The sequence below is a fragment of the Ceratotherium simum genome, chromosome 3, assembly GCF_057802395.1.
Source record: "Ceratotherium simum simum isolate JZ-2026a chromosome 3, ASM5780239v1, whole genome shotgun sequence".
NCBI classification, from domain to species: domain Eukaryota; kingdom Metazoa; phylum Chordata; class Mammalia; order Perissodactyla; family Rhinocerotidae; genus Ceratotherium; species Ceratotherium simum.
Genome location: NC_141902.1, coordinates 71,078,021 through 71,099,830, shown reverse-complemented (window position 1 = coordinate 71,099,830; position 21,810 = coordinate 71,078,021). Strand labels below are relative to the sequence as shown.

Sequence of the window (21,810 nt, the reverse complement as noted above, 5' to 3'; positions counted from 1 at the left end):
GCATGGCCTGGTGTGTGATAGGAACAGCAAGGAGACCAGTAGGACTCGGGTTGAGTGAGGGGGAGTGGGGCAGGAGATGACAGGGGCAAGAGGCAGGTGCACCAGATGACACAGGACTTTATCATCCACAGTGAGGACTTAGCCATGAACTGAATGACATGCAGAGCCACAGGAAGGTTTTGACCAGGAGTCACGCGGTCTGACTTAAGTTTTAAAGAGACTTCTGTGGCTGCTGTGTAAATGGCACTCAGGACAGCCACTCGTTATTGCTCGGTCTCTTCATGTTCTGTTTTCAACCCCCATATTTGGATTAAATGATGATTCGGTTGTTGACAGTGATCTCTGGAATCTGAGACCACAAGATAACTACTCCCTGTTGGACTGCTTTCATTCAGCTGAGAGGAGAGTAACTTCTTCCCCACCACAAGTGTCTACACCCAGCAGCTTGTAGACATCCCAGGGCACCACGTGCTCTACTGCACTCTAATTAGTTATATACATACCAGTGCTCCTGTTATCAGAGGTTCGGGGATTCGATCGGAGACGTAAAAGACACTTTCCACTCCAAACAAATGGGCTGAAGGTATATTTTATTATATAGAGGATAGTAAAGGTGACAGTCTGCAAACAGATCAAATAGGTCAAATATTAAGAGGAAAAAACATCAGCCCGACTGGAAAGGGAAAACATTCACATCGGCTGAAGAGAAATGACACAAATCAACCGGAAAGAGAAACACCAGGTTAACCGAAAAGAGAACACATCAAATCAATTACTTCATATCAAATCAGTTATTCATAACATTTATGTCTCATTGCCGGGAGAGCCCTGTCAATTGACGCGGCTGGGCAAGGATCATATGTCCTGGGTAAGGTGTCCCTTCCACAGGTGGAACTCTCATTCGGTCTCAGTTTCCAGCAGTTTTTATATCATCAGTAATTTTCAGAGTAAGCAATTACAGAGTTTGCAGAGCAAGCATTTAGTGTTCCCATGCACAAATGGTTATCAGTGGCGTACGTGCATTGAGCCCCTTGGTTAATGTCCCAGCCCAGTAGTTGCGTACGTGCATTGTTCTCTTTGGTTATTGTCCCAGCCCGGCATAGATGGCCAGTCCATCCCGTGCTATGACGCTCCAAGAGCCTTGAAATGTTACAACTTGTAACTCCCTCCGTGAGAGAAGGGCCAGTTCCCACCATGCAGAAAGCAGCCTTGTATTTCTTTTTTGTGCTGGTGGCTGTAGGTCAATGGAGCGGCCAAACATGGCTGTACTCATGTCAAGACATATTCGGCCGTGGCCGTCTCCATTAACCATAAGACACCATACGCACAGACAATGAACTTCGTACGCAAGTACATAAGGCACATCCAAGAATCCAAAATCCAATGACTACAATAATTATAAAACTATCTCGCAATAAAGGACCTAAACCCCAAGGTAACCAATTAAATAACCCCTTAGAATATGAAATGTTATTAACTTGATCTTGCAAATCATGTATAGCATCAAAGATAACATTAGATAAGATAACACTTAGGCCTAACAAATTAGCTTGCAGAAGTTCAGACCAGCCCCCATCACAGAGGGTAGCAGAAGGCAGGGTAATAGAGAAATTATAATCAGTTCTTTGTGACTGGTCAGATATAGGCTTATACTGAGAGATTGTTTGATGTTTCTGAGACCAAATTTTTCGGCCATTCATAGTCCAGGTCATAGGTCCCACTGGTGTAGAGCAGTTGGTCCAGCAGTGCAGGGTCAAAGGTTGTCCTACGGAGACATTAGTTGGCATGTAGGTCTGCAGCAGACATGGAAGTGCAGCATAGCATAGCAAATATAGCAGGAATATCTATTCACGCAAAGAAACAGAATTTTTAGGAACATGATATAATTGTTCATTTCCTGGATACATTATTATGAGCGTTGCAGTGGGCCCTTGGGCCACTACTTCTGTGGCACGTGGAGCCGCATTGGGTGGATGTGTCACCCACACCTTTGCTCCAGGTTTCCATCCATCTGTAGACCCAAATCCTTGCATTCCTCTTTTAGTTAATTCACTTGGAGGTTGTCCTTGTGACACATTTGGAGTCAGGAGGGGAAGCATCAATAATTGTCCCATTTGTTCCCCAGACTCTACAGTTAGTATTGTGTCACTACCATTATATAATATAAATTTTATTTCTCCTTGATAATTTGGATTAATAACTCCTCCTAGTACATCAATACCTTTTGTTGCCAGTCCAGAGCGTCCTTTTAACAAACCAAAGGTATTTTTGGGAAATTGTACCCCTATCCCAGTAGGGACTATAGACTGCTTCTTAGGGGGCAATTGAATAGAATGAACAGTAGATAAATCCAATTCAGCCGTTTCGGCCGTGGCACGAAAAGGCGGTTTAGTAGACTGAGTCAGGGGCCAATAGGTTAAGGTCATAAACTCATGGGTGGTGGCTGCCACTTCTGTAATCTTTGTTGGTAACAACCTTGACAGAGGAGTCTCATTAGGGCCTAGTGGCCTGTTATTTAACACATTTAGAGCAGTACTTAGATGGTTGTGCCACCCTTTTAATGAGCCATGACCAAGTTTCTTCAATTGTTGTTTAAGCAATCCATTCATTCGTTCTATGAGGCCTGCAGCTTGGGGGTAATAAGGTATATGATAAATCCATTCTATATAATTTTCCTTGGTATAGGTTTGAATCAATTTACCTGTAAAGTGGGAACCGTTGTCACTCTGAATTTGCCTTGGTGTTCCATAATATAACTTGATTATATCTAATAATTTTATGGCACTCTGTTGGGTGGCCACTTTAGCTGGTATAGCCAATAAATAACCAGAATATGTATCAACAGCAGTGCAGGCATAAGTATATCCACAAGAATTTGGCAATGGTCCAATAAAATCTATTTGCCAGGTATGGGCGGGAAATAATCCCTTTTGGATATGACCTTGGTAGGGGTGTGGAACTCCCCGTTTATTTAACTGTTGGCATAACTGACATTGTTGTACTGCAGTGGCAATATCATCATGGGTGATAAGGATTCCCCTTTGTTGTGCCCATCTGTATGAAGTTTGTTCTCCCAAGTGTCCACTCTTTTCGTGGACCCATTGTGTTAAGCCTGGGTTGTGCGTTGCATGAATCTGCACCAGCTGATTAGCATGAGAATTATGCTTTTGTTCTGCAGAAATTAAAGAACTGTGAGCATCAACATGAAATACAGTAACAATTGTATTTTGACATCATAACCATATGTCTTCCCATAATTTCTTTCCCCATATTTCTTTATCATTAATTTTCCAATCATGTTTTTTCCATTGTGGCATCCACGTTGCCAAACCTTGTGTCATTGCCCACGAATCAGTATATATATGACATTGTTGCCCCTGTTCTTGTTGAAGTGCCTGATACATCGCATAGAGTTCAGCATATTGGTTATTCATATTATCTCCGGTGGTGACAATTGTTTGTTGGGTGGATGGGTTATAGGCAACTGCTTTCCATTTCCGTGAGCTTGATATCATTTTGGCAGAACCATCTGTAAACCACGTATGGTTTTGTTGTTCTTCAGTCAATTGATCATATGAGACACCCCATTTAACAGGAGATTCTGTTATATCAGTCTTAGGTGACACAGTTGGTTCATTGCTATATTGAGACACTTGTTCATGCAATAGAGACAACCCCTTTGGGCCAGGTTTGGCCCGGTCTTGAATATATCATTTCCATTTGATAATATTAAATTCTTGTGCTTGTCCAATTTTAGGAGTAACAGGCGTGCTATGAATCCATTGCATGATGGGTATTTGGGGTCGTATAATTATTTCATGTCCCAGGGTAAGGCTTTCTGAGTCTATTAGAGCCCAGTAGCAGGCTAACAACTGTTTTTCAAAAGGACTATATCTTTCACTGGAACAGGGAAGCTTGCGACTCCAAAATCCCAGAGGATAACGTCGGGCACCTTGTTTTTGCCATAGACTCCAGCTGGCATACTGATCAATGACATCTACCTGTAACTCAATGGGTCCCGGTTTAATTGGCCATAGATCTAAAGCAGTCTGAATAGCATGCTTGGCTGCTTCAAAAGCTTCTTTTTGTTCCATTCCCCATTCAAATTCATATTTTTTCCTGGTAACTTTATATAAAGGTGCAAGGAGCCGACTTAAATGTGGAATATGTGCCCTCTAAAATCCAAATAATCCAATAAATTTTTGTGCTTCCTTTTTGTTACGAGGTGTTGCAAAATCTAATATCTTTTGTCTAGCTTTAGGTAAAATTTCTTGTTTTCCATTATTCCAAAGTACTCCCAAAAATTTAACATTTGAACTCGGGCCCTGAATTTTAGCTGGATTAGTTTTCCATTCATCCTCCTCAAGTATGTTCATTACTTTTTCTAACTGTTGTTGTATCTTTTCTTCTTCATTTCCTTGGATCATAATATCATCTATATAATGTACTATTTGGACATCATCAGAAGTAGGTACCTTTGCCAAGGTTTTAGCAACCTGTCGATGGCAGATAGTGGGACTATGTATATATCCCTGAGGAAGTCTAGTAAAGGTATATTGTTGTCCCAGCCACGTGAAAGCAAACTGTTCTTGGACACTTTTAGGTATAGGTATGGTGAAAAAGGCATTAGCCAAGTCTATGATTGTATATCAAGTGCCTGGATAACATTGCACTTTTTCTATAAGCGTAATCAAATCAGGGACGGCCGCTTGAATAGCTGGAGTCACTTTGTTTAGTTCTCTGTAATCTACAGTCATTTTTCATGTCCCATCACCTTTTTTAACAGGCCAGATAGGATTATTTCAGGTTGTAGTTACTCTGCGAAGGACTTTTACAGCCAAATAATCTTCTATGGTCTCAGATATTTCTTGTTGTCCTCCAGGGATGCGATACTGTCTTTGATTGATCACTTGCGTGGCAGGTGGAATTTCTACTTCATGATGTAAACATCCCACAATTACAGCATTAATATGAAAAGACAAAGCTCTAATAGCAAATTGGTATTGTCCATCAGCCAAATTTAATGTCAATCCTTTTAGAATATCAATCCCAATTATATATTCTGGTATTGGTACAATCATAATTAGATATGTGCGCCGGGGTAGTTGCCCAATTTGCATAGAGGGATTAGTGGTAACTGCCTGGATTTCTTTTCCTCCCAATCCAGTTATCAGAATTGATGTACCTTGAAACTTAGTTGGATTCCCATAGATAAGGGTGGCTTTTGCCCCTGTATCCACAAGTGCCTTCACACTAGTTGTAGATTCATTCTTCCAAAATATTTTAATTGGTACATGTGGTCTAATATCTTTTCTTATAGTGGCACTAATCGATACAGAGGTTTGGCCTTCCCCTCAATCACATAAGTCAGCAAGAAGAGGATCCAAGGGAGGAGGTGGTGCATTAGGTGCAGTAGGCACTGGGTTGGAAGCATTCTTTATATTGTCCCTTCTGTTCACTTGTTTTATATTCAGCCCTTTTTCTTTATATAGTTTTCATAATTCTCTAGTGTCAACTCCATCAATCTGGTCTTTAGGTACTCCTGCCTGGAGTAGGGCCAAAAACATATCATCTCGAGTTATTTTATCTTTTTTAAAGAATGTTTTTCTTTTTTCTCTTCTTGGAGAGTTTTCAGTTGTCTGCCAGTCTCCCAAGTCTGCTAGCTGTATAATCTTATCTGCAAGTGTGGATATAGGGCTTTCAGTTTCATTCATGAGAAGGGTTGTAATTATTTGTTTGTATGCCGGAGGTGCAGTTTTTATCAACCTGTTTCGCACCTGGACACTTAAAGTCATTTCATTTAAAGCTTCATCACACCCCAGAAACATAGCCCGCTTCATGGTTTCTTCTCTCATCTTTTGAACACAATCTTTTAAAGTATACCAGGGTCTATTAGTGTTTGGCCACATATCATCCGTGGGGTATTTATCTTGAGCTCCTTTTACTGCAAGAGCCAATAAAGTCGTACCATCAGTGTCTTGTCCATGATCATTTGGGGGGTGAGCATTCATGTTTCAATCTTTGAAAGCTCCCCGTATTACTGGATCATTGGACAAAATTACAAATTTAAAAGCATCTCTTGCATCCAGATTAATTTCTGTAGTGCCCATATCATATAGGCGAACAAGCCAGGTTATGATGGCTTCTCCAGGCTTTTGTGTAGCCCGGGCTAAAATGTCAGAAATTTCTTGTTGGTTAAAATCCTCAATTATATCTTTCCTTACAGGATGATTATTATCCATTTCCATCCGCCGACGGCGAAGAGGACGTGCCTCTGTGCGTTTGGGTGGTTTTTCCTCTTCCTCATAATCAGTTTCAGAATCATCATCCCAGATATCATCATCTTATGTGTCTGGGTCCCACTTAGGACCGGCCGATGCTATGGCCATATGAACTTTTCGTTCATTTATTTTTCCTCTCCTCTTTCTATATTTATATTTGGCAACTCTTATAGCAGCCTTTTCTGCTATAGCTTGGTAGTTATGAGCCTGATCTCCCAGTGCATGATATTGACATTGAATCATAGCCAAGCGAGACTGCAAATCTGAATTCTCTTTTTCTAAGAGTGCCTTCTCTTTCTGTATCTTATCCCTATTTTTTATAGCCCGACGATAAGCAGTCAACAAATATCAACCTCGTCGTGCCAAAAAAGAAACATCATCTTTCTTTTTCTTTTCCACCGTCTGCAAAGCTTTGGTCACATCCAACAGTTCAAATTGTCGCAGATGAGCATCCCAAGCTTCACATAACCCTGACCTATGAGCCCACTCCCCAGCCAGAGTGCAAAAGGGAGGGTCCTCCCATCCTGGAATTTCTTCCACTTTGGCTTCAGTTACCTTTCGTTTGAATAGGAAAGGCATCTCCTTAATCGAATCCTGCTCACAGCGCCAATTATGTTATCAGAGGTTCGGGGATTCGATCGGAGACGTAAAAGACACTTTCCACTCCAAACAAATGGGCTGAAGGTATATTTTATTATATAGAGGATAGTAAAGGTGACAGTCTGCAAACAGATCAAATAGGTCAAATATTAAGAGGAAAAAACATCAGCCCGACTGGAAAGGGAAAACATCCACATCGGCTGAAGAGAAATGACACAAATCAACCGGAAAGAGAAACACCAGGTTAACCGAAAAGAGAACACATCAAATCAATTACTTCATATCAAATCAGTTATTCATAACATTTATGCCCCACTGCCGGGAGAGCCCTGTCAATTGACGCGGCTGGGCAAGGATCATATGTCCTGGGCAAGGTGTCCCTTCCACAGGTGGAACTCTCATTCGGTCTCAGTTTCCAGCAGTTTTTATATCATCAGTAATTTTCAGAGTAAGCAATTACAGAGTTTGCAGAGCAAGCATTTAGTGTTCCCATGCACAAATGGTTATCAGTGGCGTACATGCATTGAGCCCCCTGGCTAACGTCCCAGCCCAGTAGTTGCGTACGTGCATTGTTCTCTTTGGTTATTGTCCCAGCCCGGCATAGATGGCCAGTCCATCCCGTGCTATGACGCTCCAAGAGCCTTGAAATGTTACAACTTGCAACTCCCTCCGTGAGAGAAGGGCCAGTTCCCACCACGCAGAAAGCAGCCTTGTATTTCTTTTTTGTGCTGGTGGCTGTAGGTCAATGGAGCGGCTAAACATGGCTGTACTCATGTCAAGACAGCTCCCCACTAAGCTGTGAGCTCCTTTAGGGCAAATAAATAAAGGCACAAGTCTCCATGGCGCTTACACTTAGTTTTTATTAGCCCGAGTTCCACCTCCTAGGAGATACACAGCTAACCAAGGGCACCCAGTCACCGTTTTGCTCCTGCTGGATTGGCTGATACCACTGCTCACCTGGGGTGGGAAATTCTGCAGAGCCACGTCAGGGCCTGGTTTCCTCAGATACAGAGAGCTCCGTGAGGGAAGGTCAGACTGAGGGGCCCCTTCTTCTCCGCACCGGTAGGACACACACAAGCCAATGACCGATGCCTCACAGAGCAGAGGAGAGCCCTGGGCTGCCCCCCGGAGGCCTGGGCACAAGGGGTTCTCCCTACCAGCCAGGCCTGGACTGCTGCCCCCCTGCCCTCCCACAGTGGCCAATCCCTCACCTGATGGTAAACCTTTTTCATTGTGTCACATAATGCACTGGATGCCTTCCGATTACTGGGCTCTGAGTTTTGGCTGCTGGAGTACAAGGATTAAGCACCTGAGGAGAAGGCGAGGTGAGAGCATGTCACCCCGTGCTCTTCTCCAGGCAGCTCTGCCCCTGCCCTGGGTTGCACCCAGCAGCCCAGCAGGAGCCTGTGACCTAGGAGAGTGGCTCCATCCTGGGGTGTGAGGGGCCCTGGAGCACACTCCTCGACTAGGAGTGGACCGCCCTGCTGACGGGTCGTTTCTCTGTGAAGAAGCTTTTCAGCAGCAGCACCTGGCTGAAGCTGACCACGAACAGGGCGATCGTCTCACCGATAGACCAGTAAGAGACTCGGGTATTCAGGTCTTCGGCCCGGGCCCGGTCCTGGGCCTCCCGGAGCCGGTAATGCGTCTGGGAGTCAATAACCGTCTTCAGAGCCTCGTGAATGGTCACACAGGCGGACTCCATCTGGGCAGGAAGAGAAAAGCAGTCACATCGCTAAGCCTGGGAAAAGAAGAACGGAATCCCACCTGCAGCTAATGCTGTCACCAACATCCTAGGTAACTTCTACTGAACGCTAACTATGTGTCTGTGCTAAGGGTTTTATTTAATCCTCATAATAGGCCTAATTGAGGCTCAGAGAGGTTAAGTAATTTGCCCAGAGTCACACAGTTAGTAGATGGCAGAGTCAGGATTTGAACTCAACTCTCTGCGTCCTGAGCCTAGACTTTCAAACACTGCCCTGTGTTCTCTTATTTAATACCCATAATACCCCTGGTGGGCAGGGGTCATCACCCCCATTGGTAAGGAGGGCTGACTGATCATTTACTCCATATATTGATGAAGAAATTGAGACTCAAAGAGGCCACATGACTTGCCCAAGGTCACACAGCTAATAAACAGCAGAGTGTGAAGTAAATCACAACTGTCTTGGACTCTGAAGCCACCGCTCATTCTAATGTATAATCGCTGCCTACTGTTTTATGTATACACACAAACACATGAAGATAGACATTTCTCATGTACAGAAACCCATGCACACACACAAACACGGGCAAAGACACAGACACATGTACATATAAACATGCACATGTAACATGCTCCCATGTAACACACACTACCTCACGACTTCCTTTACCTGCTAAAATATTAGGTGTGCTAGGCAGAATTCGGAAAATGTCCCACCACAACCGAGATTCCCTGCCCTAATTCCAGGAACCTGTGAGTACGACGAGCTATCACTCCTGTGATTATGTTATATGGCACAGTTGACCTTAAGACAGGGAGATGATCCAGTGGGCCTGATCTTCAAAGCAGAGAGAAGCTTTCTCCAGCTGGTGGCTGAAGCAGAAGTCAGAGAGACTGGATGCACAGGAAGAATTCAGTGTACCAATGCTGGCTTTGAAGATAGGGAAGGTCATGTGCAAGGACCAGAGAAAGGCTTCTAGGAGCTGAGAGCACAACAGCCAACAAGGAAAGAGAACCTCAGTCCTACAACTGCAAGGAACTCAATTCTGCCAACAAGCTGAATGAGTGTGAAAGCAGATTCTTCTCCACACCCACCAGATAAGAGTCCAACCCAACCGACACCTTGATTTCAGCCTTGAGACCCTGAGCAGAGAACACAGCTAAGCCTGCCCAAACTTACAGTATAAAGAACTGTAAGATAATAAATGTGTGTTGTTTTCAGCCATCAGATTTGTGGTAATTAGTCACTCAGCAATAGAAAACTAATACATTATGTCTGTGAAAGAACATGAGTTCTTACTCATAGGCAACCTCTAAAACATCATTTTATCCAAGATCTAGAAAATTCTATCCCAACAGTGAGTTCTCAGGCTAGAGAAGTTCATAAAGCATCCAACAGACATTTGCTTTGGTTCCCAAACTCCAAAGGTGAGCTATTTATAAAATACAGTATAAGAAATTTATACAATGTTATAAACCAATGTTACTGCAATAAACAAAAAATTAAAAAAACGAAAAAAAGAAGCTGGAAGAGACTGAACTATTGTAGAACCACCTTGACTGACCCCCCAAAACCCTCATTTATCTCACAAATTGAACAGTTTCTGGAAGGCAAATGGGAGACTATGGACAAAGAATGGTGTTGGCTTATTGGATATTCTTTACTCTGGGCCATTCTAGCAACTAAACTATATGGAGAAAGACAAAAGCTTCCCTTTAGCCTCTAAATTTATAAGGCAGCATCTTCTACCTGACAACTGGTCTACCTCCCAGGGCTGTGGGTTACCCCCGCACATGTGGGCCAACCCTCTCATTCTGATCCACGGGCAAGAGGCAGTGAAATGTTACAGGGATGGGAAAATGTTACACGGTGGGGAAATCTGTACCAGCCAGAATTAGTGGAGCTCAATCAGCAGCAGATCAAGGGGCAGAATCCACAGTAAAGAACAAGCCTGTTTGTGCCTCAGTTTGTCCCCTAAGCAGCACCTTTGTCCAGCTTTCTCAGTGACATCCAGCATGCCCTATTATCTTGGGCATCTTCTCTTGTGACTCGAGTGTAGTCACTGCTGGGCTTCTTCACCTGTCCCACGTTTGGTAAGTAGGCTGTTCCTACAGATATTTGATGTTGAGAAATGGACAAATGATCCTGAGAAGGGTTCCTGACATCCAGAACTTGATTCCAAAGGGGGACTTTCAAGCGCCAACTGGCTTCAAATGCCAACCACCAGAAGAGACCTCTCAGAGTACAGATCTCTGCGCTGGAGGCAATGCTGGCATTTGCCGGCCTGCTCCTCCTAGCTCTCCTGGTAATGCTTCCAGAGCTCACGAAGGCATGTCCACTGTCACAGAGATGAAACAGGGGACTAAACCAGGAAGGAACTAGGAAAGATGTCGTAGTGTGGAGTCAGGCTTAACCTATGTAAACCTGTGTAAAACTTGACTCAAGATATGGCATTTCTAGAAGCCTCCCTAGTGCTCCCTTCCTGTCATTCCCTATGACCATGACACAGGAAGAAGTGGCAAGTCAAATTAGTTCTATATTTATAGGATCTCTGGAAGACTAAAATTACTGAAGGTGGGGCCTGGGGACTCAGGAGAGATACCAGTAAAAATGAGAGGCAAGAATTTCAAATCACGCTGGGTTTCTTTTATCGCCCAAACTTCCACGAATTCATTCATTCACATGTATATTTATTAAATGCCTACTCCTCTTCCAGGCATTGTGCTAGGCCCAGGGAATTGCAAGATGGATCAGAGTCAGACATAGTCCTGAATCTCAAAACGTTCTCAATTTACAGGAAAACATAATCAACTTAATGCAATGAGAAAAGAGCCAACAACAGAGGTGTGTGCGGTTACACCTCTGGGTGTGCAGAACACCCAGGAGAAAGCTGCTAATCCTGCCAGGGGAGATGGAGGAGTACTTGACACAGGAAGTGACCAGCTGAGCCTTGAGGAGAGGCAGGATGTCACCAGGCAGAGGATGAGGCGAAGGCATCCGGGTAGCAGAACAGCAGAAGCATGGGCAAAGAGCACGTGCAGGGCCCGGCCTGGGATCAGGGGTGTGTGGGGAAGAAGACATGGGTAGGTGGAAGCTCACAGTAAAGGCCTTGAGGATCAAGACTTTATCAGGTAGCTCTGTGAGCAGAATAACGGCAAGATAAGAATCCCACTTTAAGAGAACCCTCTGCTAGCCCTGATGTAGCGAGGGACTGGTGAGAACCAGTCTAGAGGCAGGGAAACCACCTTGCTGCAATTCTGCTGGCAAGAAAAGACGAGGACCTCAATTACGAAGGTTGCCAAGTAGGGGAAGAAGAGTGGATTTGGGAGATTTAGGGCCCTGAAATAAGAGGACTTGGTAACTAGGCAGATCATTCTTGAAATCAGTGGGATGAATGGAGATACACACACATGTATATGCACATACATATGTGTGCACATGTGTTTGTATACACACCCATATATGCATGTGTATACATATACGTAAACACAAATACTTTTAGTGTGTAGAAATACACAGAAACTTTGTTTTTAAACATTAGGAAAGGGCTCATTTGGTTTTCCAGGCTAGAATTTCATTCTCCAAATTTATTTCTGTCACAAGCTCATTCAGAAACTCAAAGTGTACATTGGACTCACTTGAATGGAGAGCTCCTTGAACCCCGGGCCCTGGCCCAGGAGTTCAGCAGTACAGGGTGGCATCTCCAGCCTTCCCCCAGGGTCCAGAATCACTCGAGAAGGAGGGAGGGAAGAGGAAGAAAAATGGAGGGAGGACACAGAAGTCACGGGTGCAGATGCCCCAGGCAGAGGATACGTCAAACACGTCACGCGAGGCATCACTTTAAAGGCCTGGATCACATGCCAGAGGCCAGAGACCAGCACAGCAATTCTACGAAGAGGGCAATAGCGGCCTTTAAAGGGACAATCTCGGGTCAGATCAGTGATAGACAGGGAAGGAGGCCAGGTCCCAGGTCTGGAGGGTACAGAGCAATAGGTGGCACTCTACAGCTTTCCTGGCATCTAAAAACCAGCAGACACCTTTAGGGCTTGGCATAGGCCCCACAGGAGACCTCAAACCAACACACCACCGAGATTCAGATACCCAGAAGCACCCCCTTACCATAAAAACGTGCTACTTCCCCACCCAATGGGATCTTCCGTTGGTGCTGGTCTAAAAGACACCTCTTCAGCCTGTTACCACAAAATTTCAGTTAGGCAACCAGTCCAGCACGCTTCCTGCCCAGGAAGAAGCCAGCAGAACCCCTTCTGCTTCCAAGAGCCCTGTTTTTCCAGGGCCGTGGGTCCTCAGCTTTCCTGGAGTGTGAACTTCAGCCCCGCCAAGACCACCACCCATGGCTGGTTTCCAGCATCCTGGACCCTCAAAGGGATTCTGGTCACTGCTCCATCAGGACAGTCAGTGTCTGGAGACACGCTGGCCTGTCCCACTTTCAGGGCCATCCCCTCTCTCCATTCCCACACCATTGCCCCATCCCATCTCTACCACCTGCTGATGCTCAGGTCTCCAGTCTGCAGCCACCAGCAAATTCCTTTAGCCCTCACCTCATCAGGGCCTCCATGGACAGAAGTACTTGGTTCCTTATATTCTTCAAGAACTCAAAGGCAGGGAAACATGAGCTGGCCTCAGAGCAGAGTCAGGAAAACCTTTAACCTTCCCTAGACCACCACTGAGGTAGCCCCTGGCCTTTGACCTCTGTCAGAAACCTTCAGCCTCTGCTAGGATCTGCCTAGACTCTCAGGAAGCCCAGAGCACCTCAAGCTTGGCCCCCTAAGTAGCATTCTCCTAGCCCATGGCCTCTCCTAGGAGCCTAGTCATCCTAGAACTCAGGCCTGAGACAAGTCTCTCTGGCCTGAAGGCCTGGCCTGAGCCTTGGTCACTCTGGATCCTGTTCTTTCAGTCTAATATTGATTTTGGTGCCCGAAAACATGGCCTCTGGCCCACCCCTGTGCTGGAAGAAGTCTGAGGGGGAGCAAGAAGACAGTTGCTGGCTGAAGGAGGATCCATGCCATGCAAAATAAAACAAGTGCTAGGGGGCCGGCCCTGTGGCTTAGCGGTTAAGTGCACACGCTCCGCTACTGGCGGCCTGGGTTTGGATCCCGGGCGCGCACCGACGCACCACTTGTCCGACCATGCTGAGGCCACGTCCCACATATAGCAACCAGAAGGATGTGCAACTATGACATACAGCTATCTACTGGGGCTTTGGGGGAAAAAAAGGGAGGAGGATTGGCAATAGACGTTAGCTCAGAGCCGGTCTTCCTCAGCAAAAAGAGGAGGATTAGCACGGATGTTAGCTCAAGGCTGATCTTCCTCACAAAAAAAAAAAAAAAAAAAGTGCTAGGGAGGAAAGTACAAGTCAGGCCCCGTATATTTGCACCTGCGTTCCTCCTCCCGGGGCCAAACAAACTCCTAGGCAACCACCCACATTTGCATTTTTAAGCTAAAACTCTCCCTGTGAAGGACTTCCCTGACTCTCCTGGAAGAATCCATCAATCACTACCCTGAGAACCTTCACCCTTAAATCACAGCCCTGATCCCAGCGGCCTGTGGCTAAGTGGTTTACAGGGTCATGTTCCATGCAGAGCTCCCGATGGCAGGGAGAGCACCATTCATCCTCGACCTTCCACCACCTGGCACAGTGTGCAGACTGAGTAAATGCCCGCCACAGGCATGTGAGAGCTCTCGGAGGCCCAGACGGACCCCGATTCAAGGCAGAGGGGTCAGAGGCACAGAAGTGGAAAGAAATACCTCTTTTGAGGCTGGGCAGGAAGAATGATGAGGTTCTGAGACACAGAAGAGGGGAAGTGCAAATCACTCTTTACTGCAACAAAATCAAACTCTAATTCTAAGGCTCCAGGAAAGAATTTCTCTATTGCACTAATCCATTAAGCTTTTTCTCTACCAATTTTTCCACTGGTTGGAGAGGGAAGTCCTTCAGCTGAGCTTTGGGACACTTACAAAATCTTCAAAAGGGAGGCTGTTTCATCAGTGCCCAACAGAACTCTCAAGAGTATAGGTTGTGAAAGATCTTACACACAATACACACCCGGGGCCAGATCTTCCATCAGCAGCCACACTGCCACATTCAAACCCAGTGTTGTCCAACGGAACTCGGTATGTGTGGCCACCCACCACTCACGACTGTTGAACACCGCAATATTGCTATAGAGCAAATGAGGAAGTGAATTTTAACTTAATTTTAATTGATTTCAACTTAAGTAGCCATATGTGGAGAGTGGTTACTGTATTGGAGAGTGCAGCACTAACCTCCAACTGTTTTTAGGGAGGGTGGAAGACTGGGCGAAACTGGGCGAATGAACTCATGGTCAAAGCCACAGAGGAATGGACCATGTGGTCACCTTGCAGGGCAGCCCCACCGGTAATCTGGCCTCACTGGAGACTCAGATGCTCTGGCTTTGCTTCTGGAACAAGTGCAGCCATGGATGTTCATTCCTGTCTTGCAGGTTTCCCTGGGCTCTGCCACTTAGTCACTTGACAAGTATTTGGTGAGCTCCTATTCTGTGCCACATCCCACAGGGGCTCTGGGTGGAGTAAATAACACAGAGTTCCAGCCTGGGGAAGCACAGAGCGTGCGTATGGGAGAGAGGGAGGAACTTAAATAGCATGAGCGAAGACTGATGAAGGAGGCTGGGATCAGATTATAATTAACCTTGAGAGCCAGGGGTGACACAGATGACTATCTGTCCTCTAAAAATGTCACCATTTCTCTTCCAGAGTGTTGCTAGGAGTTGAATGCCTAACCAGGACTGTATCTGTCAGCCCTCATTTCATCCTGACTGTCCACATAACTATTTTTCAACAATGAGATATGAGCAGAAGTGATGTGTGTTACTTCTGGGCCAGGACTTTTAAGATGCAGCTGGGGCTTTCTCATTCTCTCCTTCTTCTGGTGGCCAGAAGCAGAGGGCTCTGAAGCCCTAAGGGACAGCAGAAAGATGACAAGAAAGAAAGAGCCTGGATTCCTGAGTCACTCACTCCATGGAGGAAAGCTCTCCACCCCTCCCCCCCACTCTCTAGATTATTATTTGAGTGAGAAAAAACTTCTACTCTGTTAAGCCATTGATATTTGGGGTTTATTTGTTGCAGCAGCTTGTGTTACCTTAACTAATACACCATAAAAAGCAGGACTTTGGTCTTTATGATGTAGACACATCATATAAGCAGAGAGGCACAAGCGATAGGTACTTCGAAAGTGGTGCTGCATGAAAGACTGAATGGGAACGCAGGAATACCAGAGGAAAGCAGTGCAGGGATCTGGTTAAAGAATGGAGAGGAAGATCAGGAGAACATCCTGTCCTTTGGGACTGGATGTGGAAAGAGAGGCAAAGCCAACACTGAAACGTCAGACTGGGAGCTGGGTGGACAGTGCCTCTGCTCATCAGCCAAGACGGGGTCAGAAGAGGAAGAACAGGCTGGGGGTGGTCAGCCCAGCCTGTCACTGTTAAGGTCTACTCACCTGTGTGAGAGCGGTAACCCTGTTCCCCATGTCTGGGAGAATGGGGGGCTCGTCGCCCACTTGAAAGTCAAAGTAGACGGTCTTGTGAGAGAAGGTGGAAAACTCATTACTGAAGCAAAACTGATAAACGCCCTTGACCTCCGCCCGGTGCGTGAAGCTGTCATACTGCTTCTTGGTTTCCCTGTAGATGGTGTTTCCCAGGGGGTCCTCCACGTAGCAGTCAACATCGTAGTGGCCTCCAGTGATGACCTGACAACCACAAAGACACGCACAGTCTGCTGTTACCAGAGGGACAACCACTACTTACTAAATGCCAACCAGGCACTGTGATTAGTCTTTACAAATACTTTTTTCATCTAGTCTTCACAACCTTCTAAAGCAGGTGCTCTGACACTCCCCATTTTACAGAGGATGAAATTGAGGATGAGAGAGGTTAAGTCCATTGGCCATGATCACACTGCTTGAAAGTGACAGGACTACGATTTGAATCCATGTCTGCCTGAATCCAAAGGTTTTGCTCTGCAAGAGTGCAATGAGCCTAATCCTTCCCATTTTACAGAAGAGGAAACCGAGGTTCCAAGGTTAAGTAAATTGCTGAACAGGTCTAGTAAATATTACCGATGGAACGCAAGGAGAAGGCAAATATAGACAGAAGCGTTCATAGAATCAGCAACTATCAGAGGAAGGAGAGTCATCAGGAATCATTCAGTTTAAACTCTCTTTGTAAACACAGAAAGGTAAGACCTACAGAGCACTAAATCACACAGGTGGTCAACGCCATAACCAAGGCCCATCAGAGGACACAGTCAACTGCCTCCATCTGCTCCCAAACTTTAAAATTTCCTTATTGTGTAGATAAAATTTTCTTCGTAATTAATGAACTTCCTGATGCTGGAGGTGCTTAAACCCATGCTGAACACCCCTGGGCAGGATTCCCCATCTAGCAGTGACCAGATGACCTCTCAGGCCCCTCCAGCCTCACAATGATCACTTTTTTGGTGCCTTTACCTAGGTTGTCCCTGTTAACCCAGCCACAATTTGTACACTGTCCACAGAGATGTGAAAAGCAGCCAAATCAGTGACTCAGAGGCCATCACACATGACACTGTCCCCAAGCACAAGCCTCTTTTAGTGGCTTTGATAAGAGAGGGGCCATCAAATGGCCTGCCCTCACTCCTGCTGCCTGTGCCACCTGTGGAATGCCGCCCAGCATGCGTCCACAAGCAGACTGCTGTCTGGGTGTGATTCCCACTCAGCCTCCCCACCCAACCTGGATCTGCTCACTAAACCTGGGGGGCAGATCCCTCTTCCAAGACCTGCTCCCCACGACTGTGAGCCATGAGATCTGTCAAAGCAGCCTGGAGCGCAAGAGCTGGGAGCCTTCCTGAGCCATATGGCAACCGCTGAATCTCGCAACCACAACACCATTCCTTGTAAACAATGCCAGGACTCAAAGCTGCGCTGAGCCCTCCTTTCCAAAGCGCCCGTTGTCACCACTACTGCGCTCACTCTGCCTCGGGCTTTAAACGCTGGAGAGGGGGGTAAAATAAAACCATGAACCCACCTCCTCTCGCTGCCATTTTTCAGTACACGCGGGGACAAAGCAGTCCAAGAGACTTGGGGCAGACAGCCCGTGGTCCACTGATCAGAGCTGGCATTCCTTTGCGTCAAGGGGCCTGCAGGAGGCCATTCAGGCCAACTCCACGGGATCCAGGACCCGCCCCCAGGCATCGCCATCCCCCGCACACACCTGCTGCGCTACCTCCCGGGCCAGCCGGCCCGTCTCTGAGTGGACTCAGACTGATCAAAACGTTCCTCCTCACGGGGATGTCAACTGGACTCCGGTCATTCCCAGCCCCCGCAGCCTCTTTGGTTAATTCCGGCCACTCCGGTCAGGGCGCGCCAGTGCCCAGGCGAGACCTGGAAGCGGGAGAGAGCGGAGGCACTGCCGGGCGCCCGGGCCTCACCTGGTAATCCAGGGAGAACTTCACGCCCTGCTCCACGTCCTCGTGGAAACACTGCCTGGCGCTGTCGGGCAGCTCGAAAGTGAGCTCGGCGCCCCGCGTCCGCTCGGCCCGGAGCAGCAGCAGCAGCAGCAGCAGGAGCAGCGCGGAGGTGGAGCGCGGGGCCGCGCTGCCCATGATACTCCCGGTCCAGTCCCGTGCGCTGCGGCTCGGGGCGGCGGCTGCGGGACCTGGCAAGACGCGCTGGGACAGACGTGGCACGAGCCGCGCGCCGCGCTTCCGGGAGGGCGGGCACCTCAGTGCGCAGCCGCGCGCTTCGGGGTGGGCCCAGGACCAAGGCCCCAGCGCGACGCGGCCTCCCAGGCCTCTTCAGCATGCTGCGCGTGCGCGCTGGCTGGGCTGGGGAAGGGTACACGACCCCTCCTCCGCCCACCCTGCTCTGTTGGTGGATCTCTGCCAAGGGGAGGCGGTTCCTCCAGCGCGCCCGTATCCAGAAGGGCTCCTTGCCGAGAGTCGCGACGGACGTTTTTCTGCAGCCTCCGGGGCCACAGGGTTGAGCATCCCCTAGGTCCACACTGGCTGCAGCAGCACGAAGCATGGGGGTTTATACTCCGTACAGGCTCTGCTTTTGACTGGCTCTGTAACTTAAGTCTCACACTTCTCGCCTTGTCTAGAAATGCGTGTACCCGAACCTACCAGATACAGTACTTAAGAGGGCTACAAGAAAGGATATGAGAACGCTGGGAACCCAGTGAACACTCCCTTCCTCATTCCCTCCCCTTCCCAAGGTGAAAAGGTGCACTGTGGGTGGCAGGTGGGGTGGTGAGAGTAAGTAACACCTTATAATCACATAGGCTCTGAGGGAAACAGACAAGCTCACACACACACACCCTCAGGAAGATGAGAATACAGGTCTCTCACTCAGCGATTTCAGGTATGTTTTGGCTGTCAGGACAAGTTGAAGATTCTTCTGGGGCATAATAATCATTTTTTCCCCTTTGGTTTCTTAAAAGCGCTGAAAGCAGTTAAATTGATTTACTGTCTTATCCATTACCATTGACCTAAGAAGATATTTTGTATAATCATTACTATAGGGTTTTATAATCCCTATGATCGGATAAAACGAAGAGAAATGACACTGGTTGTGGTCTCGCTACTCAGTAAAGAATTTTTTCAGGAGAGCGTTATTAGATGCGGTGTGTCTTGATTTCAGCAAAGCATTTTACTGCCCATATAGGTTTCCACGTGGGTAAGACTGAAATGTACTGCCTGCCACTGGGCACATTTGACCGTGGATTAATGTGCTAATGTATGTGAAAGCTAGCTATAGGCTGTGAAATAACATACATGCATAATGTAGTTATTAGTAATATTTACTGGCTCTGTACCAGACTTGGAGAAGGTATGTCATGGTGTTCCTTGAGACTCTTTCCCTGGCTCTGTCTGTTGAACATTATTTTTCAGTAAGTGATAGAAAGCATGTGACTAATAATCATCTAATCGGGATGCACCAAGTGGAGAATCATGACAGAGGTAAGACCAAGATTGCCTTGCTGGCTGGAGTGCTAGGCTAAGACTAACAAAAGGAAATCTGGCCAGGTTAAATGTTAAGTCCTCCGTTTAAGTTCCAAGAAAACACCTGCATAAGCTCAAGGGCGGGAAGCCTGACTTGGCAATAGCTCGAGTCAGAGCATGCAAAGACTGATAACCAACTGTTAGCTGAATATAAGACAATAGAAATGGGTGGACTAAAAAAGGAACCCTGCCTTGGACTGGGTTAACAAAAGAACAGGATTATTTTAGCACCTATTGTGTGGAAGGTACTATTACTGAAAGTAACTGTTGGGCTGTAACAGACAATGATCAGATCACATCTATTGTACTCTTTTAGGAAGGACATTAGTAAAATAGGGGGAATAGTCACAGGAGGTAATTAGGAGGGGACTGGTATAATAAACTGATAGGAAGGCTTTTCAAACAAGGTAAAGTCAAAGGAAACAGGATTTAACCTGGAAGAGTAAAAACTAAGGATGAAGAGAGAGTTAGCTTTAAAAGTTTGCATAACAGCAATCATAACAGCTACCATCTATAGGCATACCTCAGAGATATTACGGATTTGGTTCCAGACCATGGCAATAAAGTGAATTTGCAATAAAGCGAGTCACATTTTTTTTGGTTTCCCGGTGCATACAAAAGTTATGTTTTAGGGCCAGCCCTGGTGGCCTGGTGTTTAAGTTCAGCACTCCACTTCGGCAGCCCGGGTTCAGTTCCCGGGCACGGAACTACGCCACTCTCTTAGCGGCCGTGCTGTGCTGGTGGCCCACATACTAAAATATAGAGGAAGATTGGCATGGATGTTAGCACAGCGTGAATCTTCCTCAGGAAAAAAAAAAGTTATGTTTACACTCTACTGTAGGCTATTAAGTTATTAAGGATGCCATAGCATTATGTCTAAAAAAACAATGTGCATACCTTATTTAACAAATACTTTACTGCTAAATATGTTAACCATCATCTGAGCCTTCAGCAAGTCGTAATCTTTTTGCTGGTGGAGGGTCTTGCCTCATTATTGATGGCTGCTGACTGATCAGGGTGGTGGTTGCTGAAGATGGGGGCGGCTGTGGCAATTTCTTAAAATAAGACAACAATGAACTTTGGCCCATCAATGGACTCTTCCTTTCACAAACGATTTCCCTGTGGCGTGCAATGCTGTATGATAGCATTTTACCCACAGTAGAACTTCCTTCAAAACTGGAGTCAATCCTCTCAAACCTTGCTGCTGCTTTATCAACTAAGTTTATGTAATATTCTAAATCCTTTGTTGTCATTTCAACAATCTTCACAGCATCTTCACCAGGAGTAGATTTCATCTTAAGAAACCACTTTCTTTGCTCATCCATAAGAAGCAACCCCTCATCCGTTAAAGTTTATCATGAGATTGCAGCTATTCAGTCACATCTTCAGGCTCCATTTCTAATTCTAGTTCTCTTGCTATTTCCACCACATCTGCAGTTACTTCCTCCACTGAAGTCTTGACCCCCTCAAAGTCATCCAGAAAGTTGGAATCAATTTCTGCCAAACTCCTGTTAATGTTGATATTTTGACCTCTTCCCATGAATCGCAAATGTCCTTCATGGCATCTAGAATGATGAATCCTTTCCAGAAAGTTTTCTATTTACTTTGCCCAGATCCATCAGAAGAATCACTATCTATGGAAGCAATAGCCTTCCAAAATGTATTTCTTAAATAATAAGACTTGAAAGTCAAAATTACTCCTTGATCCATGGGCTGCTGGATGTTGTGTTAACAGGCATGAAAACAACATTAATCTCTTTGTATATCTCCATAAGAGCTCTTGGATGACCAGGTGCATAGTCAATGAGCAATAATATTCTGAAATGAATCTTTTTTTTTTCCTGAACAGTAGGTCTCAACAATGGACTTAAAATATTCTGTAAAGCGTGTTTTAAATAGATGTGCTGTCATGCAGGCTTTGTTGTTCCATTTATAGAGCACAGGCAGAATACATTTAGCATAATTCTTAAGAGCCCTAGGACTTTTGGAATGATGAATAAGCATTGGCCTCAACTTAAAGTCACCAGCTGCATTAGCCCCTAACAAGAGAGCCAACCTGTCCTTTGAAGCTTTGAACCCAGGCATTGACTTCTCTGTAGCTAGGAAAGTCCTAAACGGCATCTTCTTCCAATATAAGGATGTTTTGTCCACATTGAAAATCTGTTGTTCAGTGTAGCCACCTTCACTAATTA

The 21,810-nt window shown here is 46.1% G+C and overlaps 1 protein-coding gene across 2 annotated transcripts; it reads right to left on the bottom strand.

Annotated features, from left to right (window-relative positions):
* Positions 1–573: 573 nt before the first annotated feature.
* On the bottom strand, positions 574–18,322 carry TMED3 (transmembrane p24 trafficking protein 3). 2 transcript variants are annotated; one of them, XM_087428784.1, is made up of 4 exons: positions 18,047–18,322; positions 16,080–16,328; positions 8,448–8,583; positions 574–8,190 (listed from the first exon to the last, which is right to left on the bottom strand). In XM_087428784.1, exons 1-4 carry the CDS (start codon positions 18,218–18,220, stop codon positions 8,183–8,185), a joined length of 567 nt encoding a protein of 188 aa, XP_087284910.1. In that variant the 5' UTR covers positions 18,221–18,322; the 3' UTR covers positions 574–8,182. The 2 variants fall into 2 exon arrangements, with proteins under 2 accessions (XP_087284910.1, XP_004421943.1); XM_004421886.3 differs by having other exon boundaries at positions 574–8,583; positions 18,047–18,321.
* Positions 18,323–21,810: the final 3,488 nt, after the last annotated feature.

Excerpts from the sequence above, each read along its gene's own strand:
- TMED3 (XM_004421886.3), bottom strand. The coding sequence starts at position 18,220 with ATGGGCAGCGCGGCCCCGCGCTCCACCTCCGCGCTGCTCCTGCTGCTG. Across the intron at positions 16,329-18,046 it reads AGTTCTCCCTGGATTACCAG|GTCATCACTGGAGGCCACTA; the intron begins GTGAGGCCCGGG and ends TGTGGTTGTCAG. Across the intron at positions 8,584-16,079 it reads GGGTTACCGCTCTCACACAG|ATGGAGTCCGCCTGTGTGAC; the intron begins GTGAGTAGACCT and ends CTTCCTGCCCAG.